The 27,592-nt window shown below is 40.9% G+C and overlaps 2 protein-coding genes and 2 long non-coding RNA genes across 6 annotated transcripts; 1 reads left to right on the top strand and 3 right to left on the bottom strand.

The window, feature by feature from the left end:
* Nucleotides 1-1,683: 1,683 nt before the first annotated feature.
* Nucleotides 1,684-7,913, bottom strand: fam3c (FAM3 metabolism regulating signaling molecule C). 2 transcript variants are annotated; one of them, XM_087174488.1, is made up of 11 exons: nt 7,793-7,913; nt 7,307-7,361; nt 7,074-7,178; nt 6,752-6,778; nt 6,313-6,436; nt 5,173-5,231; nt 4,725-4,775; nt 4,521-4,605; nt 4,251-4,377; nt 3,396-3,499; nt 1,684-3,256 (listed from the first exon to the last, which is right to left on the bottom strand). In XM_087174488.1, exons 2-10 carry the CDS (start codon nt 7,320-7,322, stop codon nt 3,410-3,412), a joined length of 684 nt encoding a protein of 227 aa, XP_087030614.1. In that variant the 5' UTR covers nt 7,323-7,361; nt 7,793-7,913; the 3' UTR covers nt 1,684-3,256; nt 3,396-3,409. The 2 variants fall into 2 exon arrangements, with proteins under 2 accessions (XP_087030614.1, XP_023263983.1); XM_023408215.2 differs by having other exon boundaries at nt 1,684-3,499.
* Nucleotides 7,914-8,742: 829 nt separating this feature from the next.
* On the bottom strand, nt 8,743-18,959 carry LOC111656469 (sortilin). 2 transcript variants are annotated; one of them, XM_023408194.2, is made up of 21 exons: nt 18,345-18,959; nt 18,002-18,064; nt 17,655-17,731; nt 17,471-17,567; nt 16,771-16,938; nt 16,407-16,480; nt 16,087-16,133; nt 15,106-15,242; nt 14,930-15,013; nt 14,105-14,165; nt 12,813-12,965; nt 12,254-12,351; nt 12,063-12,162; nt 11,732-11,906; nt 11,440-11,633; nt 10,165-10,357; nt 9,884-10,000; nt 9,658-9,802; nt 9,462-9,568; nt 9,203-9,305; nt 8,743-9,083 (listed from the first exon to the last, which is right to left on the bottom strand). In XM_023408194.2, the coding sequence occupies exons 1-21, from the start codon at nt 18,600-18,602 to the stop codon at nt 9,069-9,071; spliced, it is 2,466 nt and encodes an 821-aa protein (XP_023263962.1). In that variant the 5' UTR covers nt 18,603-18,959; the 3' UTR covers nt 8,743-9,068. The 2 variants fall into 2 exon arrangements, with proteins under 2 accessions (XP_023263962.1, XP_087030613.1); XM_087174487.1 differs by having other exon boundaries at nt 18,002-18,060; nt 18,345-18,484.
* LOC147819021 (uncharacterized) lies at nt 18,907-20,385 on the top strand. The gene is made up of 2 exons (XR_015437370.1): nt 18,907-19,044; nt 20,270-20,385. It is a non-coding gene; the product is annotated as an uncharacterized LOC147819021 (long non-coding RNA).
* Nucleotides 20,386-20,700: 315 nt separating this feature from the next.
* LOC111656486 (uncharacterized) lies at nt 20,701-22,609 on the bottom strand. The gene is made up of 2 exons (XR_002760866.2): nt 22,084-22,609; nt 20,701-21,336 (listed from the first exon to the last, which is right to left on the bottom strand). It is a non-coding gene; the product is annotated as an uncharacterized LOC111656486 (long non-coding RNA).
* Between the last annotated feature and the right edge of the window lie 4,983 nt (nt 22,610-27,592).

Below are 27,592 nucleotides of genomic sequence, written 5' to 3'. Positions count from 1 at the left end.
TCGTATAGCATGTCTTATATAAGACGAGTTGGAGAGGCTTCACTCCTACAGCTCATCTTTTAGCACAGAGACACGGGAGCTCAGAGGAGGTTCAGCCTACACGAACGCCGACCAGCGTAACGGCATACATCTGTAACTGCACACAGTCAAACAATAACGTATTGATATGCAAGGCCGACATAACAGATACTATAGGCACCGAACAGCTGCTAAACAAATGCTCTCCCTTGCATATACACACATGGGGATATTCAGTGTCAGAGGGATGTGGTGTGTGTATTTGTGTGTGTGTGTGTGTGTGTGTGTGTGTGTGTGTGTGTGTGTATGTGTGTGTGTGGAGCTCAGATGAGATCAGAGGGAGAGCACCGCAGCGTTTTTTCATTTACTGGGAATAAGGAAGAGCTCTGTGTGGAGGGGAACTCTGAAGGCCACTTCACTGGCAGAGGGACAAACCCTGAGAGGAATCATGTGCAACATACAATCCTGTGTGTGTGTTTAGAAGTGACTACACACACACAAATGACAGTGAGAGTACATGTTAGACTCGTTGGTTTACTGTTCTGTGTCTGAGACTGAGGTAACACAATGTCAGTATATTTTGAGAAGGAGGATGGAAGAAATTCCCATAATCCTGTGCGAGGGTTGTCGTGCAGGTCGAGTCCATGTTGTTACATTATGTTACGGCAGCCATTACAACACCATTATGAAAACAGCCACATATAAAAACCTGTACACACACACAATCAAAGCGCACATAGAAACTCTTGACATTTGTTCTCATGTCTGAATTATGCAATAGGTAGAAATCTGGTGTAAATTTACACTTCTTCAGAACAGGCCTCACTCATCCTGATTTTTTTTTTTTTTTTTTATTTGTGAGAATGTGTTATATGCTGCGGATAAGGTCGCCCACAGAGGACAAGCAGGTGATTACGTCATAAATGAGAAGGACATAAATGAGAAGGAGGCGAGCGGCTGACATAAATTTAATGTACTGTATAACTGACGCACAACAACAAACAGCACATGTACTGTAGATGCTACAAAGCACAGGAAGCACAGGCTGAATTATATGAAGCAATGGCGCCCCCTGCCTGTCGCTTTAAACCCATGAGCTCTTTAACAGCAGGTATTGCCTCAGTGTTATTTTCTTGTACAGTATAACAACATAGTGTGGTGCATTTAAATCAGGAGACACACACCACTGAGATTTTCTTTAGTATTTTAACTTTTTAATTTTATGGACCCTCAGTCCATATCTGCTTTATTCATCATGAACAAATCAAAATCAGAATATAAAAACAAATATATCAAAATATAAAACAAAAATAAATATACAATCAATACAGTTCTATGACAGTGTTGAGATCCATAGAGGTGATGCTCACTGTTTGATTGTGTCTCAGGGTCGTTTTACAGCCGGCTGGAAAAAACAGGAAACAAACTGCTATATTCACTCTCTTCTCTAGAATAATAAAAGGGGGAAGTGGCACAACATGTGCACATTCTGCACTTTCTACATTTCTGTTGATGAACCCGGGGCTGATTGTTTCTTAACAGTATCACCACACCTTTTCAAATGTCCTCAAGGACCAGAGAGAGAGAGAGAGAGAGAGAGAGAGAGGGGAAGCAGTGTGTTTTCACAATAGTGTCTTGTCTTTCACAAAAGGAATAAGAAATATGTTCAACATTCACACTTTATTTTTTTATTCATTGGTTTATTTACCAGTCACAATCTGCTGACTGTGAGCCAAGAGGCTATTTTTCACCTGGAAGCAGTGAACAGATGTTACAGTCATCTTAAAAAAATCTTTAAAAAGTTTTTTAAAAAGTGTAATACAGGGGATAAACACAGTGGCTGCATACACTCACACACTTGATACAACCTTTTGTTATGCTTTGCATTTTCAGTTTGTTGAGACTGTCACAGAGGCACTTAATAAACTCTACATGTTCATTTTGTGTGGTGTTGTATTGGGTTAAATTCTAATTTCATTTGTGTTAATTTGTCCACAACCTGTAAATGAAGAGGTGGGCAAAATGACATCTCGCTCACACACTGTGTGTATTCACTGCACTATAATAAAACCAGCCATATTAGCACCGGTGCAGCTGTTCTGGGACGGTAGACATACGAGTGATGGACAAAGTAACGGGAAAAGACGTGAGGAAATCACACATTACAAACACAGCTGCACAGATGTATCATATTAGGCTGATTGTCAATTAGCAGCAGCTGGAAGAACCTGGTACAAGCAGCCTTTAAAAGACCTTAAAAATACAGCTGGTGTTCTTTTAAAAGTAGGTGCTGCATTTAAATTCCTTCCACAGAAACTGGAAACCGAAAATCAGACAGAAAGTCGAAACAAAAACCTGACAAGTGGTTAACGGAACAGTGTGTGTTTCTTTCAACCACATGAACTTCAGTATATCAGTCCGAACGCCAACAGCCTCATGCATCTTTGAAAGTGGCTGTAAAATGGCAAGACTGACACAGTAATGATTAACAGGTAAAGTGACACTGATTGCCGTTACATGCTCCGAGTATGAGGTCTGCTGCATATGAACACAAAAAATTAAAACAGGAAATAACTAGATATCACTTGTAGATGAGACAACACACTTTTAACCCACACGCACACATATTACTAACAATATCATTTATTTTAAGAAATTATATTATTATTATTACAAGGTTCGTTAAATGAGGATCTCTCAAATCTGAGTCCTCCTCTAAACAAATATTTACAAAGTTCACAGTGAATTTGGTGCATTTGGTTATAAGATCATGAACAGAGACGTCTTCAAACCCTGTTAATATTAATCTTTTCAAAATAAACACAACACTGAAACAAGGAATCAGAGAATCATGACATGATGAAAACAAAAGAAAATGTGAATAGCACAATGAGATTAAGGCAAAGGAACAGGCAACAGAAATTTGGCCTCCCAAAAAAAAAAAGTCTCAGCTTTGACATCCATTTCCTTCAACAGAAATGCAATAATCCAACACTCTCAAGCTACGTCTGTGGACCTTACAGATAGTCTGAATGTATGCCAATAATCAAAGTCCCTTCTAATCAGTGCACTCAACCTGCTAGTTCCGATTACAAGACCCAATAAGCATCTATGTAATGGTATCCAAGCGGAGGGAGAAGTGCAGGGAGTTCCGAGCTTCGCTGTCCTGCTCAGGGCTCACTGACGTTCCTCTTTCTTGCCAATATCTTCCAGAGACACGTTGTTCTTCTAAGTAAATCTGAATAAAAGATTTTAGGGTGAGAGGTGTAAAATGACCTCTCTCAGCCCCAAAGAAATGTAACCACTAAAAAGTCTCACACGGACAGGAATGTCTGGAGGACGAGGTGGACAGAGGCGACGAGAAACTGGTGGCTTACGGTCACAGCAAGAGTCAGTCCTGTCTCTGGGGCACGCAGCCTTCCATCTCCAACACCTCAGGCCATCCCTCAAATTTGTTGGTGTCTGCGCTGTTCTTTATGTGCTGGAGAGGGAAACACATCACACACACTCACAAATTGTGTTTAATATGAAACCAGCTTCGTCTTGATAGTCCGATGGATATTATATCCTGTTCACACGAGTGTGACATTCATGTAAAGTGAACAGACGGAAAGGCCATGACATAAAGAATCCACTGTTATGCTGATGTGAACCGGGTTGTTTAATGTTGGAGTGTCGCTTAAAGATTACAGATTATAAGGTTATACACAACCTCTGTATGCTCATATAAAAGTAATAGTGCTCAAACTGCACTTCATGTCACCTCTCACTTTTAACAACTGGAAGAACAAGGTCCACATGTGTTCACACTTTCAAGGAAAAGAAACAAAATGGTTGCACTTTGATGAATGAAGTGTCGACAATGTTGTGCTCACATTAACTGAGGAATTACCGAATTACATTACATCTTACATTACAGCTCCCTGAGCTGATGCCACGCAGAGTGCAGATCTAACTGCAGCAGGTATGAGACTCTGCATGATCCGCAGATGAAAAGTGAAAATCTGCTGTGTGAAATATCTGTTATCTGCTATCAGGATTCTCAGCGGCCTTAACCTGGCAAACTCTTGATGAACATCTGATGGGGAAACACTTGCGTTGTTGTGTTGAACACTGAGGATTTGCTGGGAGTAGAGAAAGACGAGGATGCTGTTCTCATCATTCAGCTGAAATTGTGTAACTCTTTGTCAAAGAGAGTTGAAGTAAAAATAGGATTTTGTGGGTCGTGTTACCTGCTCAAATGGACTCTTGGTTTTGATGCCTTTCCCTCCCACAAAGATCCAGTTATCCCGGAAACCCAAACTAGTGATAACTGAGCTGCCCAGATCAGCAATTAGCTTCCTGGCTTCATCGTTGAGCCTACAGAGGAAGGAAGACAATTATTTCACGGCCACACCGGCAGCGGCACAATCAATATTAGAGATAACTAAAGCAATTTAAATTAATTGTGTGAATCTAAATTGTAACAGTAATCAAGGGGATACTGTGGGAAAAGTCCTTACTTTGTTGAGGGATCATCAAATGAGGCCATCATCACCACTGTCCCGTCTTCAATTTCCTTCAGGAATTTAATTAAAGGAGCCACATCTGCACAAGGTTACACATGGTGAACACAACGTTACAGTGTGTGTGTGTGTGTGTGTGTGTGTGTGTGTGTGTGTGTATTTGCAAATGTCCAAAACAAAAAGGTTGGGAAACGTACTCACCTCCTGCCCACATGTCAAAAAAGTCTGTCTTCATAACGTCCCCTGTTCTGCCTGTGGAGGAAAAAGATCCCACTTTAAATCTCATGCTCACGACACGACACAGAGGAGTTTTATAGTTTTAATCACTATTGATTAACAACAGCGTATATAACTTTTATTACATTAAGTACACAATCTCTGCAGTGACTCATTGCTCATGTGCTATATTATCACCTCTAGACACAATATATTATGGTTTTGAAACAAACTTTGTGATGTAAATTGTTATAATTAACAGGCAATAATATTATGTAATGTTCTGCTGACAGGCTCATGACGTCTTCTTGTTAAATGGTGCCATTCATTGTAGCACTTGAGGCGTGACGTGGCAGTGTAACATGACCGTCCACAGTTGTTCACTTATAAAAAAAAGGTATTTGACTTCAAGGTGTGGAACTGATAACGTTACCGTGGACCAGGGCAATGTTGATTCCTCTCCCCACATTGTTCTTCACACTGCTCATTATTCTACAACAAGAAGTAGGTGATGAGAGCAGAATCCATGGGGATACTTTCACTTGTCAGGAAAAGACACTCCCTGTACAGCCACGAAGGTCAAAATTTACTGTATGCCCCCCTATTCATTATTTATAGACACCATAAATTCATTTGTTTCATAGTTCATAAAACACTAGAATGTAGTTGTATACACATTTGTGTTTAATGTATTTGTCAACATCTAAAACTAGTTCAACAGATAATAAGTGACAACATGTTAAAACACAGTTGAAATATTTGAGTTCAGTTATAATTGTTGGTTAATATTATATAATAATTTAAGCTTTAAAATATACTTCTAGCTGCGTGAAACTATATCATTGTGTTATAAATGCTAACAGATTGACTCAAAGTAAAGTGTTAGAGTGGAAATATGTTTGATAAGACAGACGCTCTGGGACTTTTGCATGCACATATAATCTTTCCATGTTTATCTTACATTACACCAGGCAGGACTTTTAACAGATGAGCTGACTGTTTTAGAACAAAGCACAAGTGATCTGCTCTGACTGCAACTATGGTTATTATGGTTGGGTTTATTTGCTATTAAGCAATTCATAATTTAATGTATAACTTTTTTTTTTCCAATCTTATTTTGTCTAAACAACAGTCCACATATTCAATTTATAATTGTTTAAAGCAGAGAAAAACAGGAAATCCTCAAATTGAATATTTGACATTTTTGCTTGATAAATGAAAGACGCCTGACTAATTTTCTGTCAACTGACTGATGGATTGCAGACTTCAGTTGGTACGTTTCAAACACAGAAAGCAGCTGCAGGATTGTGTCTTTAAAATGGTACCTGATTGCTGCTGAGCTATGAAATAAAGCTCTGAGGAAAAAAGTTTGAAAAGTCTTGTACACTGTCTCTAATAATTAGTGACATCCATGCACTTAAAGAAAGCTGCAGCAGTCAAAGCGTCTTCTCAGAAAAGAAACTAATGACTTCTGATGGTGCTACAGCTGAGTAGATAGTACAAACATGATGGCATAACAGGTTTGTGTAGTAACACTTGGGAACGGTAATAAACGGTACATCACTTGACTTACAATTTGTCCTCTAGGCAGATTCTGGGTCCCACTACACTGGCCGCTCCACTCGCCATTTTGAAGGCAAAGTGTCCAGCCGGACATGACTTGGACAGGCCACACTTATACCTGACTGGCTTTGTTGCTGTGAAAAGAAAACCCCATTTTCACATCGACTAAATAGCAGAGTATCAGTTAACAGGTAAGCCAGTCACAAAAGCCTATTTACAAAACAGTGCAGACACAGAACAGAGAGCAATGGTACCACTTAAACTCTATCATTTACACTCTAAATGCCAAGTGCTGAGCTTAACACACACCTGAGAGTGGTGATTTTGGTGTGACCCAGGCTGATTATTAACATTCCTGTGTTGACTGGTTCGACTGGTATAAAGTAACATATTTAGAACTAGTTCAGTTACTGGGAAAACAAAACCAAAAAAAAGTTGAGCATACTTACGGGCTTCATCCACTGGCACAGATCTTGCTGAAAAGCAAATATTACACCTTTAATGAGATTTTCAGTGGTCACCTAAATGTTAATAATTAAACTCTGCTCCTCTGAATAAAACATGTATTTCTGTTCTGGTAAAGCAAACAATGATCAAAGCTGGTCAGTTATAAAAAAAAAATGCCATATCTAGTTTCAGTAATGTAGAGACAACCGGCTACAATAAGGAAAGCGAAAATACCACCTCTAAGTAAGCGTCATGTTCCTTTTACAACCGAGCCCCTGCCACTTGCTCTTATCCTAGTTTTGAAATGCAAGGAAGGTGACTCACACATCATGCTGCTCAGATTGAAATCCATGTTGATCTCCAGCAGTTGGAAAGCCAGAAAGACAGCTAGGAGGAACACAAAGATGAGCGCTGCTAACTTCAAAATACCTGGAAGAGCGAAGACATACAGTGATTAGCCGTCAACTGTTAATCAACACAATTTGGGAGATTTTAAACAACACACAATATATAATAATATTATATACTATTGTATAGTTTTTAAAGAATGCACTTACCGCCAGCCCTGACCATCTTAACGAGCCTCCAGCCACCGTTTCCACAGCTAACAACCTGTAGAGATGAAACCATCAGATTTACTTAATCATGTGTCTTATCAGGGTGGCCAGGGGTCCACAACAACTACAGGGCGACGCTAACTTTAGCTGACGTGGGTTGCTAACAGCTGAAATGGTTTACACACAAAGTTAGTTTGTGGTTTTACAGTTAACGTCAGTTTAGCTTTACTTTAACTGTTTATTACAAGGCAGCATGTCGTTATGGTGCACTCGGCTAACGGCTAGAGTTAACGGACTGGAAAGTACTGTACATAGCTTGCAAGCTACATTTTCAAAAGCTACGTTTAATCGTCTGCTGTGTAACTTCCTCGTCTGTCGATGCTCGCTAACTGACACCGAAGCAGCTCCCGTGGATGTTCAGTCGCAGTAATATTTGAATCTAACGTTAAAATATCTCCTCTGGATCAACGCTCACACCTTTCTTACCTGTTCAATAGCCACGACAGCGACAAGACCTACAGTGGTTCAGGATGTCATAACCTGATATGAGTGAATCGTGTAATGAAAATTGAGCTAGCTGTATAGCAGGAAAGGAAGGCGCGAGGCCCCACTCCGTCGAAAATATGAAAGACGAACGAGCCGGCAGACCAGACAAAAGCGAAGCGAATCAAAAAAAAAAAAACTGGGCTTTTTACAGCGTCTCATTCCTTAACATTCAAGTCAATTAAAACAATAAATAAATAAATAAATAATACAAGGGGTTATTTCAGCTTCAGTCTTATTTTGTTTGATTAGTTTTGTTGCCTAATTTGTTATTGTAATTTAGTAAATTTGCATCTGTGCATGAAATTTTTAACCGATAAAATTATATCATCATCATCAATACAAGAAACAATAATTCCTGCAAAATACTGCATCATTTTAAATGAAACATGTTTCCCATTTGTGCCTTCAGATTGAGGCCCGTTATAAATGCATTAAACTTTCTTGACGAGTTCAGTGTTCAAATGTTTCTATATCACATTTCTATATAGAGAGCAGTTATTTTAATCCATGCTCACTCTGGGTCTGATTAATTCCTAGCAGAAATATATATCATTTTCTTTACAGTTAAGCATAAGAAAAGATAAATATTTAGATCTACTTGCAATGATCCTTTTTTGTGTAAATCCCATTAAACAGCAACTAATTTATAAGCCACAGCTTGGCAGTTTTACGTTACTTCCACACTGAAGAGTATTTGCAGCTAGTTCACGAGTGATACATCTTGTTAATAAACTATCTTTGATTCCTGCTCTTTCTTCTTCTATGCTCACTTTGAGACAGATGGGACAGTTTCCCGCAGCACCAGTGCCATCTGATGGAGGGTTTTGAAGCAAAAATGTATTGTGCATTAAAACTAGTTGTGTATATTTTAAAATGTAACATACTCAAAATGATGAATATGCAATAATTTATTTTTCACAAATGCAAATTTGTTTTCACATTTTACAGAAGTAAAAAGGTGCTGCAAACAGAGTGAAATAAAAAAAATACTGTACAAATGGAAGAGCAATAAAAGTAAAGTAAAGCAACAAAATGAAGTAAGCTCAATAAATTAAGACATTTTCATGCTTGTCATTCAAATCCATAGACTTTGGCATGAAGGTTGCTCCCATCCAAATATGAGGGATTAGTCCATCAAAATGGAGTTGGTATTCTTTTTCAGCACAGCTGGTTTCAATCCATAATGTCTATTATGTCCATCAAAATGTGTCATGTGTCATTCAATAAGATCCTGTCAAAATAAGAGCACAAAAGTATTAGTATAGTTGGTAAAATCTCACAATCTGAAAGTGATGTTGAACTCAAAGTGTTATAGAAAAAATAATAAACAAGAGCGATAATAAGTCTGACATCATCTGAGTCCTGTTGGCAGACGGTGCCATTGCTGCTGGTTGCGCTTTCAACATTATCATCATCCTGTATCTGCAGGTTGGAGAAACGGTACACTGGTGACCTGCAGAGGGCGACAGGAAACAGCAATGCTCAACTCCTGCTGAGTGTTCAAGAAGAACATGCAGCACAGCTGTGTGTGTGTGTGTGTATGTGTATGTGTGTGTGTGTGTGTGTGTGTGTGTGTGTGTGTGTGTGTGTGTGTGTGTGTCTAGCTCACCTGTTTCTATAAACCACTCTCCTGACAGCAAGGAGAGCAGAAACAACAGCCACCAGGACGATGAGTCCCGCTCCTGAACACACCAGGATCAACACCAGCCTCTCTCGCTGGAAAACACACACAACAGCTGTTACACTCCGAAAACACTGAACATGAGCAGCTGGAAGTACACAGACTGATCAACAAATCTACTGACCGGTGTGTCAAAGTGTGTGTCTGGAGACGATGACCTGGCAGGTTGGCCAGGGCTGGGTTTAACACCACAGGGCCTGATGACTGTCTGCACTGCGAGCTGAAGATTGAACCCACCCTCACACTTATTACTCGGGACCTTACGATACCTACAAACATGGTCAAAGTGTGTGAGTATGGATGGCAGGATGTGTGTCTCTTTGTTTTAAAAAAGCAGTGAGCATTATTACCCTGCGGTCAGTAGCTCGTCCTCCTCTCCATTCAAACAGACCTCCAGAGTTTTATTTGGAGCGTTGGGTTGTCTCACACACTCGGAAGTGTTCACATGACGATAGTAACCGTAGTCACTGTAAAGGACAGAGAGTGTGTTCACTGGAGAGTATTCTCCATGCTGGGACCAAAACACTTCCCCATACAAGCTTATGTTCTTCAATCTGGACCTGAAAGACGGCACATTCTGTTTATTTCTTCATCTAATCACTAATAACAAGCTACAAATGCTCTGACTCACCATAAGTAATCTTCTCTGGTGCACGAGCAGGGGCTTTGCTTCTTGCTCACCACAAAGCTTTTCCCATTTCTGCATACAGATTGTTTCTTCAGCCTCCTGTAAGTCTCCTTGACACCCAGGACGCAGCCGTTTCTCTCCGAGTCTCCTCCCTCTGTAGAATGAGCCAACCACTCCTCATAGTCCTGCTCGTTACCTGACAGAACACATGACGACCAATCAGGATACAACTGTTAAGGGCAATTCTTTCAGTTAGTAATAAACAAAAAAAAGTTAAAAAGGCTGGTTGGTTAATAAATGTAACATATATATATATATATATATATATATTTATACATTTATATTCCATTACATGGACATATAACACAGCAAAACATAACACAGAGTGTAACCATTCTTCTCCATGTCATGTGGGGAGAAGTTTCTTGTGCTTAATTTCCCTGTTCAATAGACAACACCAGATTCGGTTTCCGTTTCCATCTACTTTCAGGCATCGCTCACAGTGCTGTCGATTGAATTTGTCAAGCAGATACGCCGTCACATCACCCGGAAGATTACTACTACAAGGGTAAAACAATGACTGTCATTTCACTTCTGAATCTGCAACAACAGTTATTGCTGTCACCACACAGCAAAACTGAGCAGGAAAACATTAGAGCCATTAAAATATTGGCTCCAAATTTCCAAGTGTTTCTCTATATCATTAGATATTCAAAACTAAAAAGAGGTCAGGTTCAAGATAAACTATTCTATTCATGTATTAAACTATTCATGTATTAATTATTTAGAGTTTAATACTAAAAAACAAATAACTTTCACTTTTTTTCTAACAGAGTAAAATGTAAAATAAAAAAACCAATCAACCAAAACTGGTCTAACTCAGGCATAAAACTGTGCGTTCATGCAGGAAGAAGCTGATTGAGAAAGTAAGTGGTTACAAAAATGAAAGAGGATTACAGAGACATTAAGAAACCACAAAAACAGGAGGGTAAACAGCGAATTAAGTGGTTTGATACACTGGATGCCCTTTCAGTCTTGTTTGTGTCTTGTTTTTAAAGCATGCTGGTTTGTGAAATGCAACAGAAATGAAATTAGAGGAACCTAATGCGCCTAAATCTCATGACTTCTCAGAGGTTTAAGTTTGGGAAAGTCCCAGATCCCGGACTGTTAAGTTTCTGTAACTGCTGTAAGGCTTCACGCACCTACCACCAGGTGGTAACGTGCGCTGTGAAGGAGCAGGCTACATATGTTAGCAGATGTTACGGCGACTCGACTCACACTCTCTGGTAATGAGGCTCTGGAAATCGATGGTGACGGCCACCCACATGGGCTGGCCGTCCTCCTCGGGCCGGAAGCCCCACACACTGACATTCATGGCTTTGGTGCCTGGCTCAGATGCCAGGCCTGCGAAGAAGAAGGGCTGGTCAGTGAAGTTATACGACTTCCAGCACTGGCCCTCGTCTGTGGAGAACCTGGTGATGAGAAACCTCATATAACTGCAACTCTCTCTGCCTCTTATTGTGTTAACTTGTCAACTGCGCATGAGGTAAACAAATATCCCTTTCAGTACTTGATAGTTTTGACTTGTCCTTCGCGCTGAGCCTCCACAGCCACAATGAGACCCCCAGAGTCCAGTATGCTGTAGTGGTGAGGTCCCCTCAGTGTCCCCCTCCAGTTATAGCCCCCGTCTGAGGAAACGAACACGTCTGGGTGCTGCGACGATGACAGAGAATCACCCACAGTGCCTGAAGAAGGGAGGAGATGATCCCAAATACGTCTTTTAATCATCACACATTAGATTTCCAGCTGATCGTTCACTCATTCAAAGCTGAAAAAAGGGGCCGAGTGTTTGACTCTGACTTCACTTGTCTGTGTAACAGAAGCTGGAGCAGTTAAATTACCATGGGCGATGACCAGGCCGATGGCAGTGGGCTCAGAGAGCGCCACCATGGGAACTATTCGGTTGTTGCGACTGTGTTCTCCATGGATATGAAGGTTGCACTGATGAAAGACACAAAGGCACTTTAATCGACAATGACTAATTCCAATAATGTAATGTACACAAATGCAAACAGGGATTCATGTAACGTACACTCTTAATTTGCTCTCTACAGTCCACGTTCTCAGGTTTATTAAGCTGTCGCCACATCCCTCCTCTGTTAAAGGAGATGACAGATCTAACACGGCCGTCTGCAACAAAACACAGTGTTAAGGTCATGAGTCATAATATTCAAATGAAAAGGTGAATGACTGGATCAGCAGTTCGATGTGAGTAAAGTAATTAAAGCCTAGATTAAGAAATATGTCTGCTAATTAATTAATGCATTGTGGAAGTCAGCTAATTACAGTTAGAGTATAAGAGCAAAAACAGGTTGGGAACCACTGGCTTAAACCTTTAATGAGTCCATTCATTATAATGGACGTTATTATAAGTGACAGACATGATGGCCAAGGCTACAGAAAATAAGACTCAAGCTGTAATAAACCGGAATTATCCTAAAAGATTTCACCAATAATGCAGAAATATAGGGCATCCAAAAAAGGTTTGCATGTGTGCAGATGCGTGCAGGTGTGTGTGTGTGTGTGTGTGTGTGTGTGTGTGTGTGTGTGTGTGTGTGTATCCAGAGTGGACAAAGAGATGGATGGCCTACCCTCGTCTAGTTTGTTAGTGAGGTATACTCCTCTCAGTGAGGTGATGTTGGTGAAATCGCTCTTCCTCTGCCCGTCAAACAGGTGGCGCTCCAGTGACTTGGAGAACAAGATCCCGCGGTCGTCCGACGTGTACATGGTCCCAAAGTAGGTGTCTGGAGAAAAGCAGAGGGAGAACTTTAGTCTCTCAACACACTAAAACCCATTTTGGCCAATTCTGGATCGAGGTGTGTTGTTGATTTTATTCCTGAAGATCAGTTCACTGCTTGTAAACAGCTGTATAATGTCTTCTGTGAATCTGTGATATCTTATTAGAGATAGTCTATTAGCTCACAGTCCAGATCACTGGTAGTTTCTGTTTTTCCAAAATCAACATCACATTTTCAACAGACTACCTCATTCCTCATGCAAACAGGACGTGGTTACTCAGCTTTTGTTTTCTTACTTTTCTTATAGAAACAACAGGAACTGAAAGTGATTCTTTTTTCCTGTAATCTTCACATCTACAGGTTTTAGTCACCATCCAGCAGAAAGCAAACCGCCGGCACAAGATATCTTAAACGATGAGATCTGAAGGTGGGAGTGATGTGTCAAACTGAATGTAGTGACAATGAAATGATGCACCTGGTGTCAGCTGATGCCAGCCACACGTCATCATCCGTCATATTCTAACTGTGTGAAACTCACACACATGTCAGCTGCAGCCATGAAGGACGAGCTCGGCTGAGGAAGGTGATGGAAGTGATTTACTTTTCTTGAGTGTGCGCGTGCATGTGTGTGTGTGTGTGTGTGTGCGCGCTTGTGTTTTTCCCTGATCCCAAGATATGATGGTCAGCTTTTGCAGTGTAACCTAAATCTCCCTCCCTCCAGCCAACAAAAGATAAAGCCCCTCTACCCCCATATCTCCCCTATTTATCTCAGCAGTACAAAAGTCCCCATCACTTAAACCACGCAGCACCAACTGGAACACTTTACAGAGACAGAATCACACTAATGACAGAGGAATCAAATAGACGTGACTGTATAAAGAGGAACTGTATGAGACAGAAAGCAGGAGGGGGAAAGACGGGAACAAAGACTGAGCAGCTGGACCTGAATGCACAAACACACTCAGTAAGATGATTTGTCAGCAACACCAAGAACTTGTGAAACCAGTCTGGTTTTTACCGTTGAGCTTTTCCATTACAACAAAAGGGGCTGAGAGAGCTGTAACTTCAGCCGAGTTGTGTGAATATGTGTCAAGCATGTTTTTAAGGTAGGTGTGCACTTGTGCATGTCCTCTGAGTGGAGTTACCTCCTGGGTTGTCCACATGCATGAAGAGCATATCCTCATCTCCATCCAGGATCGAGTAGAACTGCAAACACACACACACACACACACACACACACATTGGGACGAGGGAGACGGAGCACATGTGGGTGAGAAAATCTAGATTTGAGATTAAAAAAAATAAATAAAAATAAACAAAAAAAACTTTGTGATGACTAATTTACTCTTTGCCATAAACCTTGTCTAATCATCGTGAGAGAGAGTGCATGTTTGTGCTGTCAACAAGATGTAGTGGGTGTGTAACTGTATGTGTGTGTGTGTGTATGTGTGTGTGTGTGTAACTGTATGTGTGTGTGTGTGTGTGTGTGTGTGTGTGTGTGTAACTGTATGTGTGTGTGTGTGTGTGTGTGTGTGTGTGTGTAGGGGGGGGTGGATGTTTCACCAGAGCAGCTGTGTGTTCAGTTGGTTGTGAAAATAGGAAATGTTGCCATTGATGTTTCTGCCTAAGGTGAAATAACCTCTATAACATCCAGCCACTGAAAGCATGAGTGTGTCTGTGTGAGTGCAGTACTTGGCAGGAGAGTTTAAAAGTTTCCCAGAACTGAAATTAATATATTACCATCTGTGTATTTCCTGTGGTAGTGCTTGGCATAGTTTGATTTTTTTTTCTTTCTAGAGTCAATAAAATATGTGACTTTTGGTAAAAATTTAAACACAAAAAAAAAAAGCAACATTTTTGATGAAATAAGGAAGTTACATGTTGCTATGGACACATTTCAGTTAGCACCACAGAAAGTATTCAAGCTAATGTGTGTTGTCTCTGACAGTATTTAGATATTCATTTCTCACCTGCTCAGTGGAAGCAGAAGGCAGCAGCGCCCGACTGAACGTCTCTCCCTGGTCTGATGAGAAATACATGACACGAGGGGATCTCTGCCAGCAACACAGTGTAACGTGCTGTATAAATACTCACTTACTGAACAAAATGACAAGTGCGTTACTAGTGACTTTATATCACAACTCACCAAATCCTCCATCACAGAGAAGAAGAGAAAGGCTCCTATGTAGCCAAAACTGTAGATGTCCTCATGGATTATGGTGAAGGTCTTCCCCAGATCCTTCGTCCTCTTCAGCACCCAGTCTCCTCTCTTGTCCGCTTCAACTGCAGCAGCAAGAAACCAGACTTGATAGCAAGCGTACAAGCGCTCAATGGGACATCTAAACTTTTCTTAGACCATATTTAAACTGGAAAACAAAACTCCTATTTATATTTTAGTGGACCAACTGCTACATCTTTCAAATCTTGATTTGAGTCAAATTTTTGATTTTGGGATGTGTAAATATGTTTGACTGAATATTTTTTGATAAATTAAGCTTTGACATTGTTGTGGAAATCTCAGGCCTGTCTTTGTGGTCTTTATTCAACATTGCATCTGCAAATGGGCTCAGCACTTCTACAGAGATCAACAGTCCCCACAAAGAAAGAGCCTCGAAATGAGAATAATCCAGTGACTTACACTATAAAAAACAAGAATGTGGGAGTATCTGCCCTGCAGCTTCTCAGGAATAAAAACAAGATATGTGTGGCATGAATGCAGATAAAGAACTACTCCTCTGTTCATCTACTAATAAGGGGTTAAAATGAGGTCACAAGAGAGCACACATATGATGGCATAAATTTTTCCCTGTTACAATAAGAAGACAGTTTACAAAAACAATCACACTAAAATTCTCCCCTACAGAAATGAGCACAGAGGACATCGTTGTAAATCTGGACCATCTTCTGCTTAAAACGTATGACAGCCTCCCAACTGGTCATGGAGGTTTATTCCATGCACACCACGTTTGTATTGTGCGGACAGTAAGTGCAGTTGTTAGTTGTTCTATTGTCTTATTGTGTTTTTATTATTTTATGATTTCCTCTAATGAGGAAATACAGAGCTAACAGCCAGCTCACCCAAAGTACTTTTCCACCCTGGAAGTGGATTTCCTCTACAGTTTCCTACCTGTGTCCACTCGACTGCAGCTGAAGAACAAATTGACACCAGCCCCCCTGACGGAAAGAAGAAGTTCAAAACATTTCACAAATGCCAAACATGTTGCAAGAATGTCCACGGAAACTGTTTGTAAGGATGACTTTAAAACATACTGCATATCATATACCGCATCGTACATTCAAGTAAGATTATATTACTGCGTCATGATGTATTTGCCAGTCCTGCGTTACTCCTGCCCTTCAGCTTTCATTGAATATAAGGTTCATCTGTCATGTTTCTGTAGATACACTGGGATTTGGTGTGTGGTTTAGTTTCCTGTTTATTCTCACCATGAGAAAGAATGCACTCCATCATGAACTTTTGTCCACTTGGCACCAAAGTCCAGAGAGAGCCACAGACCGCCCTGCATGTCAGGAGGGAACAGAGGAATGTTTACCTTTACTTTAAGGTGTGTGCTTGATGTGTGTGTGTGTGTGTGTGTGTGTGTGTGTGTGTGTGTGTGTGTGTGTGTGTGTGTGTGTGTGTGAGCGTGGACATATAGTTTTGACCCAGAACACCGCATTGAGCAAGTGAAACCACCTTGAGACCTTGAACATTTGTTAGAAAAAAATGTCAAGAAAGAAAGAGAGAGAGAGAGAGAGAGAGAGAGAGAGAGAGAGAGGGAGAGAGGGAGGAATCAGCTGTGAGACTCACGTCAATGCTGAGGGCCACCAGGTAGTCAGGGTTGAGGAAGTGGTACGTGATCGGCTGAGCCAAGTGGAAGGGGAGTTGGATGAACTTGAAGGTCGCACCGGCATCTGTGGAGGTGAAGACGACCCCCCCTGGATTGTCCAACACCGGTGTGTCCGCTGTCAATATCACCTGTCGATTAGAACCAATAAACGCAGACGGGAGATCTGAAGAATGTTTGCAGGATTGATGAGAGGTTACAAAACATAAGTTAAGTTAGGATGAAAATATCAAAATGAAATAGTTTACTGCCAATGATCCTTGAGCATGGTTTTTAGTTTTATGGGATGGAATATAATGCAGAGAAAGCTGAATAAAGAGAAACATCCTGCCATTCTGCTCACTGAGCTAAATGTACAGTCAAGTTTAACTGTTGAAGGTTTTGTTTCATGCTGCCGTCACTGGCACCAAAGTGTTCTTATGTTTCTATTTCTGTGGGTGTGCTTTTGAACATGGCAGCAACCACACCGCATATATCGATGGAGAATGTGATGCAGATGCAGATGTGACACTGAGTTGAACAGATGGCAAAATGTGAGATGTGTTTACACTTGCGCTTCCCTGTGTATGAGCACGTTCCCCAAATGAAACTCTAACAGCTCTCTTACTTCACACCCTCATAATGAAAAAAAAAAGCCGGGTGTCACAACTAAACCAAACTCACAGAGCTCCCTGGTCCAACACTGACTCCAAACTCCTCCCTCATGAAAGTGTTGTTGATCCGGTGGGAAATGTCATGGAACGACTTCCCATAATCCGTACTGACAAGAGAGGGAATGAAGTCAAGCTGTCAGTGCATGAGTTTGTGCACAGAGAGCGGGACGGACGTGCTGCTGACACCAACTCACCTTCTGTAAAGTCGTGAAGAGCCGCCTTCTAGAAAAGAATCGAGGGGGGCGCTGATGGTGGACAGCACCAGGACCACCTGGGATCAATGTGGTTGTAACTTTTCAATTTCCATACGACATACAGTGCTTTCAGATAGGATGCTTAAAACGGATATATTTCGTGCCAATCAGAGCACACTGAGAAAAACAAACTTATTATATATTCTGCCTGAAAAAGTGAAGTTGAAATGATGAAACTGCTGGAAACAACTGCAGTGTAAAGCCTGAATATTCACATGTTTCTGAGTGGGACTGTGTTTCTACAAAGACAAGCAGGCGGCATGTTGTGTTTCATGATGGATACTCACTCCTGTGCCATCGCCCACCCATGTGAGAATTACATAGGAGCCATCATCACCATTAAACCCTGTCTAGGAGAAGGGGAGAGGAGGGAGACTCACACATATCACTTATAAAGTTAAATAAAAAGATGTTCAAACAGCATGGCTTGCAGAATGGGCTGAATAAATATGAGAATAATAAAATCATGTTCAATGATTGATCACCACATTGGTGATCATTTATATATATTAATATATATATTAATCATGTTTAATGTCATAGTTCTTCTTTCTATTACAGTTTCACTTCTTTATTACTCTTAACTTGTTTGATTGGCTTCAGCTTCACACACTTAAAAACACACCTTACCTCATGTGTATTGTCATCCAGGACTTCGTGTTCGGCTGGAGTCAGATGGAGTCGGCAGGCAGAGAAGGATGGACCGTGAGAAAGCTTGGATGTGCCAGATGAGCTGCTGGCTTCTCTCCTAGTGCGTGTGCGCACTTTCCCCTGGCTCTCATCCTGCTGAGTCCGGTGGAAAGTCACCGTCCTCCCCCCGCGGCCTCTGCCTTCAGCACCCAGAAGACAGACCCACACCCCGCCGAGGAGCACAAGTCTCCAGATCATATCCGATGTGAAAATAACGACACCTCACTCAGAATAAGAGCAGCCAGCAACCAGTGACAGAGATGCCTGCCGATTTCTGACTCTGTTAATAATCTTGCACTCTCAAGGCAAGTGGTGGGTGGGAAGTGCTTGCACGGGTCATTAGCATAAAAAGTGCTGTGCTGTGTGAGGTGGTGCGTCCTCCGCCAGCAGGTGTTTCTGCCCGCATTCAGGTGACCTGAGCTGCTGCTGCAGGGAGGGTTTGCATTTCAACACCTTGTGGCCACTTGTAACCAGGAAATGGAAACTATTGAATCCAGCCTGACTAATTGTGACGGGTTAACTTGTGATGCGTTCGTGCGTTGGAATTACGAAACTCCGAGAAAAGAAAGCGTAACATTATGCGGAATGGAGAAGTTTTTGCGAGATGTGCAGTTGTGAAGAGGCCTGCTTGCAGCATAATGTTAGTAGTTTTTTTTCTCTCTGATTTAATTTGTAGTGGGCTCAGTTGAACGCAAGGGGACGTCATGTCTTCACCTGTGATGCTTCCCCTGCTGAGAGAGCGTCAAACTCTGGTGCCAAAAGTGCCCGAAGATGGGTTGCGCGCTCTGACGCACCCGTTAAGATGTGTTCCTGCGGTGGAGCTTTGTTACGTTATTATCAGTGCCAAGAAACCTGAACAAACAAACTCAAATGAGGTGTGTAATGTACGGCGCCAAGCTGCTTTGCCGCGGGCTATTTCGGATTTAACGCAGTTCACTTGTGATAAAGTGATTCAAAATCATGTCGACTTTATCTTTTTACCTTAATAGCTGTTCGGATATTTGTGCCACAAAGTAATACTAGGTGGTGAAAGAGATATTAGATTTTTAAAAGCCTTTAGAGAGCAGGAGAAGGGGGAAAGAAGAAATTGCAGCAACAAAGACTCACCTCAGATTTAAGTTTTTGACCCTTTAATTGGAATAATGTTTCTTTGGCCTCCAGCTCATAAATACTTCACCATTTATACATTGTAATCTTGTCCAGATGTTCACTTTTTATAAAATAAACGGGATCCAGTTACAGACAAACGTATGTAATTATTTGCTGTTGGTTATATTGGATCCATATGTTGTGTAAGGGAGTGGAATCCACACATAATATGAAAATAGGTCAAACCAATCAAGTAGGAAGTTGCTACCTTGTGAGAAAGAGGTGACGCATTAACCATGAACCATGAACTAGTGTCTCACCTCTGATGACTAGTCCCTGTTAGTATGTGGTTGAGTGTGTGTACGTGTAAATCATACCACTGCAGCCCCTGATGGCGAAGAGGCTTTTACAGGAACCTGGTACACTTCCTCATACTTGGGTCAGGGGGTAGAGCGGAGAAACAGAGGACAGAGCAACAGTGTTCCTTCTATGGGTCAAACGCCATAAATGCTGAATCCTACACTTCCCATAATGCAGTAGTGAACTCAGTCTGTTGCAGGTTCATGTTAAAAACCTTAAAAGGAAAACAATTGTGGGACTCTCAAAATGAGCAGCAGGGGTCATGAGCAGTCTCTGACAGTTCATGACAAAAATATCTGACGTGGAGTCGAGACTGTACAGGTCAGCAGTTGTGCAAACACACATTTGAATTGGGAAAGATCTCTAATTGCCTCCTTTAAGGTTTCCAATTTTACAGATTGCTTTCTCTTTTTCAGCTAAGATCCTGGGTCGTGTTGGGACCTGCTGCTTGTGTGGACTGGTGAATACCATTGAAAAGATATTGGACGTAATATTGATAAAACCATTACAAATAAAGCATGACCTGACTTGACTACTGTGTGTCCTGCACATTTTCTTTCAATTGTACCAAGTTCTTGTACTAAGTTTTTTTTTTGTGTTTTAATCTGAGTCTTAGACTGTTTCAAAGCAAAGACACCTTGCAGGTCAGTAAGGGTTAACATAGCCCTAAATGGGTGTGTGTTTTTTGTGCTCACTGTATGATACTGTAAAACACATTGGGATTAATGCGATGTTCTGTTGAATAAACCTTAAGTTCTTAATTCACTGCAGATCCCTGAGGTTCCAGCTTTAATGTTTTCCAGTGAACAGCTAATGACATCTGTTTCTTAGAAGAGGCTGCAGTATATTCCATTTAATTCAATTCCTTTTATTAAAAAAGAAAAAAAAAGACAGGACAAAAAGAAAGGACAAAACTTCCTCATTGTTAGTGCAAATCAGATGGTTCAGTAGTGCTGCCACATTTGGGGTCAGATTTGTGATTGCTTTGATTCAGAGTAGCTGCTACTGTGTCTGACAGCAGATCATACAAAGTGGAACAGACATGTTATGGGATTAGGCATCCATAATCAACAACAGTCCTGTGTTGAGCTTTTCCAAAGCACACAACATGTATGAGAAGTTAGACACAATAATGATATCGAAACTCAGCAATGGTAGCATGAAGTCTCACAGTCTCTTGATCCGTTGCCACAGTGTCCAACGTGTCCATTCAGCAGACATTACTGTAAATCACGTCCAAGGCTCTCTCCACTATGAGCCGATGTTTTTAGTCACAGACGAGCGTTGCTGGTGGATGCTTGACGAGAGCTCCCTCTGTGTCTGGTGGTCCAGCTCCAGTATGTAGTTTCGGTCTTGGACATACATCAGACCACCAAATGAGTCCACTATTCCATAAATGACTGCAAGGACAGTCAGCGCGGTTCCAATGAAATACAACTTAAGGACTGCTGCCACCATGGTTCCAATGGAAGAGGACAATCGGCTGCAGAGGGGGAAAAAAGATCAGTTAATTCTTTAATTGTAGATTTTATTTTAGATAGATAGATAGATAGATAGATAGATAGATAGATAGATAGATAGATAGATAGATAGATAATTCACATTTTCATTATGAGTCATTATTTTCCACATGACATAGCTACAGACTGAATGAACAATACACAAAATGCATTTCAGAGGATTAAGAGAAAGGAGGTGGTGCCTGGTGGGAAATTACCTGCAACAAAGCTATGGTTACCAGACCACATCAACAGGAAGAACCAGTAGCCTGGGCTAGCGGTGCATTTAAAGGCTACTGGAGAACATTAATTCACAATAACGAGCAGTTTGACTGGAAATATTTGGATTTTGATGCCACAATTGCAGTTTAATTTGCGAGAAGTAGAGAATATTAGACACGTTTATACCAGAAGTGATGCATATGACTAAATTCTTCTTCTACCTGTGAAATATATGGTACTCTTGCATAAACAATAGTCACTAAACACTGTGCTGTTACAGATGGGACTGTAGCTGTGTCATTTACATACAAATTCCACTTAATCAAAAGCGGGACTTCAGACACGAACCTGAAGGCAGCAGTCCGTCACAGAGCACATGGCTTTAAGAAACGGTAAAACACAAGACCACAGAGCGAGGACAAGCGTCAACTGTTTCCTGTCTGTTCGTTACCGCTAAGTTACTTTTTAAAAAAACCTAGACATTCAGGCAGAACAACAAAACAACCCACCACAGGCCCGGCTGAACGGCGGTGTTTTTCCTCTGCTGCTCCTTTCTTTGAAGTCGGCTGGAGTTGTTTCCAACCAACGCGGCAGTTGCAGAGAAATCCGCTGATATTTATATATTTTTTTTAGTCGTTGAGTGGTTTCAGATGTTTTTTCTATTGCTAAGCGCTGAGAAAGTCTTCATCCCAGGCGGAGCTGAGTCCCACGGCTGCAGTCTGCTTCTCTTGCTCTCCTCTGCTGAGTGAGCTGCTGGCCTCCCTATATGAAAGCCGTGCTAGATTAATGTGCGTAACAGTGACATCACCTCGTAAGAAAGCTGCGATTTCCTGTGTGTGCAAAGATTGAGATAGCCTGAGGAGAGTTCAGGAATTTCCACTGGGTTGTCACGTCTTAATGAAGTGTCTCGGTGAGGTTCCAGTCTTTAAATTCTGCATATTCATTGAAAAGCTTTTTAATTTGTGTTGTTTTCGCATTACTGCAATACATGTATTACTGTTTGAAAGTTGTGAAACTGTACGTCAGAAATAAAATGTTTCCGAAGAAGAATGTTTGTCAGAAATCTGAGGCAATTTTCACTTTACTTCAGAGATTCGTGGAAAACACTTTTCTCGCCAAGTGAATGTATCACACCGCCATGGAAAAGTGCCAGGGGGGTTTATTCATAATTTTCAATTGTCTAAGAACATGACTCAACCTTCTAATGGCAAACCACTAATTCAGCAAACTGCTGGGCATTTTGAACCACAATGACATGTTTTAACATGTTGATGCTTCAGCAAATAGAAAAACTTTAGTTTATAAGCTGGGTTGTATTTTTGCAGCATCAAAATGGTTTAACTAGCTGTAGTTGATAATTAGCACTGAAGACAACATACAGCTGAGACAGCTGATGGAAATGTCAGGAGTATTTAGTCATAAAAGTTGCGGTCAACATTTTTGACCTGATGACGACATGGATGGTTAAAGGGAATTCTTAAGGTCTCGAGGAGGCTGAAAAAAAAGAGTTGAATAAAGCCTTTTGTGGAGATGTTTTTAGTCTGATAAAGTGAAGTGATATCACTCGAGTCAGTGTCAGTTGGGGCTAAAGACGACAAGTTTGAAAATGAGAACAATCTGGGGTTGTGGATTTACAAAGAAGTTGGTTCACCAAACCTCTGTAGTCCACTCCACATTTCTGCTTGAGGCTGGAGGCTCAAGGCTACGTTAGCCGATATTAGCATAACACACCCAAATCTCCCTCACAACTGTTGGTGTTCAAGTTGTATCATGGGTAATGTAGGTGCCAGTTTTCGACACGGATGAAGAATGCATAGAAGAAAAAAGACTATAACTCTGGTTCTGCTCAATCGATTTTTATACTTTTTCAACTGTTCATCATGAGTTAGACAAGTTTTAATCAGTGGAGTTCTTTTTTAAGAGGCCAGAGTTGTTAATTAATCCTGAGGCGAACATGAGTGTCTCAACCATATTTCATGACACAATAGTTGCTAAGACATTTCACCTAAAACCACATATGTCAATGTCATGTTGATGAAAGAGTGAAAGTTAGAGGTTCCTCAGTGTCAGTAGGAGTCATCCTCTGGGCACAGTGAATGTGTATACAATATTTTATGATGAATTTTTTTCTTTGAATAATAGAACATTTATTCATTTCAGTCCCATTACAGTTTCTTAGAGGCTTGACAGATCTTATCTGATGACAGAAATAGCATATAAAAAACAAACAAAGATGATAAAGAGCAAGAGGATCTCTCATGAGTAAACTCTCTCACTTCCTCATAATGAGTCAGACCGCTGACATTTAGAGATAAACTGCAGTGTCTTACTGACTCACAGCTAAACATTGAGTGATCATAAAGGGAGATACTGTATTCATGTTTCATTTTCACCACACACACACACACACACTCCCTCATAAACCAGGACGGCCGTGCTCCTACCCCACCACGCTGTATAGACTTGCCTGCAGTCTTTTATCAGAAATATACTGTACATAGAGTAGAAAATGTCTTGGGTTTTCCAATCCAGTCACATGCCAGAGTGGAGATTCCAGACTTTTGCTCTGAAAAATTCCCACATTCAGAAAAACGAGAGCAACTAAATAACAGCACTGTTCCATCTTTTTCATGAAAAAGTCATGATTTCATTTCCTCTGTGGCCTGGCTCCATTTCTCAGGAAACTCAGCCCAGATTGTCAGTAGGACAGTTCAGGGAGAGTAGCTCAGATGTAGAGCAGACTCGAAAAATCAACACTATACATTTGCTATGAGAGTATATAAGTAATCAATACTACTAATAAGTTATGAGACAAAAAAGTTGAGGATATTGCAGCATATTAACTCAGACAAGCCCGCACCGTACAAATTCACAAATCATTTCTTCTGTGTGGTGATTGACAACTACTGTAGAGTGCTTATAATATAAGTTTTATAATTTCCTGAGGTTATAAAGAAAAAGCATAGAGTTGAGCAACCTGCTTTTAGAGTCTGGAGCTCGGGGGCTGTACTCTGACTCACTGCCCTTTTCACCAACTGCCAAAGATTTCTTCTTCTTCAGCAGCAACTGAAAGGCAGCCAATAATTCACATTGCTCACATAGCACGCAGCACACACACACACACACACACCTCGGTTTTACAGTATTTGTAGGGACCCGCCATTATTATAATGCATTGTCTAGCCCCTTACCCTAACTTTAACTATCACAACTAGATGTCCAACCCCAACCTTCACCCTAACATTAACCTGAGCCTAATTTTAACCCTGAAAACTAAGTCTTAACAGCATCTCGGCCCCCCAAGTATATTGGGCTCCTGGTTTTTAGATCCCATGAATGTAGTAAAACAAGTTCATGCCCACACACACTAAATCCTTTTTTTTTCATTTCACTTCCTGGACTTAAAAGCAGCTGAGTGTCAAGGAGAAACAATGGTATTTTCTTTATAAATGTCATTTTAGGCCACTTTTAACTAACTAACTAACTAACTACCACCGTACACACACTGAAAGGAGTCAGTGAAAACAGGTAAACAATGGTACAGAGAGAAAATAGAAGACGAAGTGAATCAGCAGAAACTCTTCAGTTATAACACACAGAGTGCACCCAGCTATTGTCAGGTGATTATTTAAAAAAGTGAAGGAACGAGCACTTATTAATGGTTTATATGTCAGACTCGGACTAGACTAGAAACCGATTGTGATTTCCCTTCTGCAAGAGTAGAGATGACATGGCAGCACATCTGTGACGAACAGTCAGAAAACTATCTACATTCAGAAAGCCCTTACTCAGGGGATTATTATGGCGTTTGGGGCAATAAAACATTGCATCCACTAGATGGCAGTGTATGATAGTTAAGCAGCAGTACTGTCTCACATGGCTGCAGGCTGGGAGAGATGTCCTTAATGTTGTGTAAAAAGGAACAGATTACACTTCAACACTTCAGAACACTGATTCTATTGTGTTTATATCATGTTTTGATTTATTACACTCTATCATAATGGGCCCTTCCCACAGCAGACATTTTGGCATGTCACAGCAGGAGAGTCACAGGTGTTACTGATAACATCAAAAACAGCTGCTTTTCACCTTGGTGAGTTAGCTGTGTGCGTGCTGGGTCACTGGCATGGCGTACATGTGATGCAACTCAGCTATAGTCAATGAAATTTGGTTCACCTCTTCTTTTCTTGTTTTAATAAGTCAAAATGTCTGCTGTGAAAAAAGCCTATAGTAAGATCCATGAAAGTGAAGCAGCTAAATGGAATCAAGGCAACATTAACTTTCTTATGCTTTTGATGCTGTGTCATATATTATACTGTATCAACTGTTATTAATAATCTTAAAGAGTGCTGCTCTGCATTGCCAGTGTGTGTCAGTGTCAATGGTTTGTGTATGCTTATACTCTCACTGCTTATTTGGTCAAGTAAGACAAAGGAAGTTATATAAACTTCCAACTGGGTTATTGGTGATTTGTCTTTAAGTTGGATTAATATTCCTTTCTCTTGAGTTACTATGCTGCTTGTCCGTTCACTATGTAAAAACGGACTCATGCAATGAGTAGTTTTCAGTGCTGTCTTTTTGTTACTGAGTTAGGTCAATTTTGTCTTTACTGAGTTCAGTTTAAGTCACTCAGTTCTGCTGCCCTTCAGTTGACTGTATTTTGAGTTTAGTTCTCTTTTGTTGACCGCTTTAGTGCCCAATAATAAAACCCACCATTTTGAAATCTGAAACTTGTGTCTTGCTGGTTGGTCCCCAAACAATGACATACACGTTGTAGCTATGCTTTCTGTTCTTTGTTGAAATTATGGTGTCAGAACTGAACATTTATTTTACAGTGTACTCGAGCAAATTTATTGCATAATCCTGGAGGACTTGAGAGATAGATTTAAAAATATGGTCAAAATCTGTGCAGCAGAGGCCAAATTATACTGGCTATTAGATAAGGGTCAAACTCCAGAAACACTGGATGCTAATGTAACTAGACAGCATTGCTTCATTAGACACTTCTCTCTTAAACACCCAAGTCTTTCAAACTCTACATTCCTAGTCTGTAACCAAGGCTGAATTACCAACCAGGCAAAGTGGGCAATTGCTCCCAGTCCACAGACCTCCAGGGACCCCCAAACTCCCAGGTTCACGGTATTTCAGTGCATTTTCACATTTAATTTTGTCACCACAAGCTCTGGATTACTGGTTGGTCTCCGGGAATATAAAATGAAGCTGCCATATGTGCTCCTTTGTGTGCTTTGCACCTAATGCTGTATGTAACAGGGTACATGCAAAGTACACAGAGAATGGTGGGTGGCAGTGGTCCAACAGCAAATCTTTGCCTCAGGGTAACTCAGGCTGTCCTTTTACTCTCTGTCTTTAGAACGCTTTCAACAGAGCCACAGAGTACATGATGCAGCTGTTCTCACAGGCTGTGACCTTTGACAAATAACAGCAATAACAGACAAAGTAAAACTGAAGTACAATAAAAATGAACAGCTTATCACAATTTTCACTTTCACTTTATAAAGTCTCTCAGTTGCTTTTAGCTGTGGGACTAGCCTTTGCTCTAAGTAGTATGACGTGAAATTAATTACAACTACTGTAGATTCAGATCAGCTTACACACACAAGGAGTACTCTTTTGTTGGGAAGGGTAACCCTTGTGTTAAATCTCATGACTCTCATTTGTCTCAGCCAGTCAATGACTACCCACACTGTGCACATGACAGGCATTATGATTAAGTGGTTGAATGAGGAGGGACCACGCACAACCTGTGGACAGGCACATGTGAAATTTAGAGTGGCTTCCTCCCGTCCCTCCAGCATGTGACACTGACCCTTTAATGCCACAGATCATTTTAATATGTATCAGTTATGTGTCAGTTTCCTCGTTTTGTTATATGCACTGTGTGGGTGAGGGGTTTTCTGTTACCATGTGTTATAGATGAATGTGAGTTGTAAGTGGGGAACTTATTAGAGCCTCAGAGGACAAGCTAAGAGGATTTTCCATCTTAACGTCTCACCAGCT

This window comes from Seriola lalandi, unplaced genomic scaffold, assembly GCF_002814215.2.
Source record: "Seriola lalandi dorsalis isolate HSWRI2012SDOR001 ecotype SW California unplaced genomic scaffold, Sedor1 jcf7180002054357, whole genome shotgun sequence".
NCBI classification, from domain to species: Eukaryota; Metazoa; Chordata; class Actinopteri; order Carangiformes; family Carangidae; genus Seriola; species Seriola lalandi.
This window is presented reverse-complemented; position numbering and strand designations above follow the sequence as displayed.

Coding starts and splice junctions, on each gene's coding strand:
- fam3c (XM_023408215.2), bottom strand. Junction 6,779..7,073: donor CAATCTGAGCAGCATGATGT/GTGAGTCACCTT, acceptor TTTGCTTTTCAG/CAAGATCTGTGCCAGTGGAT. Junction 5,232..6,312: donor ATCTGCCTAGAGGACAAATT/GTAAGTCAAGTG, acceptor TTCTTGTTGTAG/AATAATGAGCAGTGTGAAGA.
- LOC111656469 (XM_023408194.2), bottom strand. CDS start 18,602: ATGATCTGGAGACTTGTGCTCCTCGGCGGGGTGTGGGTCTGTCTTCTG. Junction 16,939..17,470: donor GTGTTGGACCAGGGAGCTCT/GTGAGTTTGGTT, acceptor TCTAATCGACAG/GTGATATTGACAGCGGACAC. Junction 10,358..11,439: donor GAGCCTCATTACCAGAGAGT/GTGAGTCGAGTC, acceptor GTGTTCTGTCAG/GTAACGAGCAGGACTATGAG.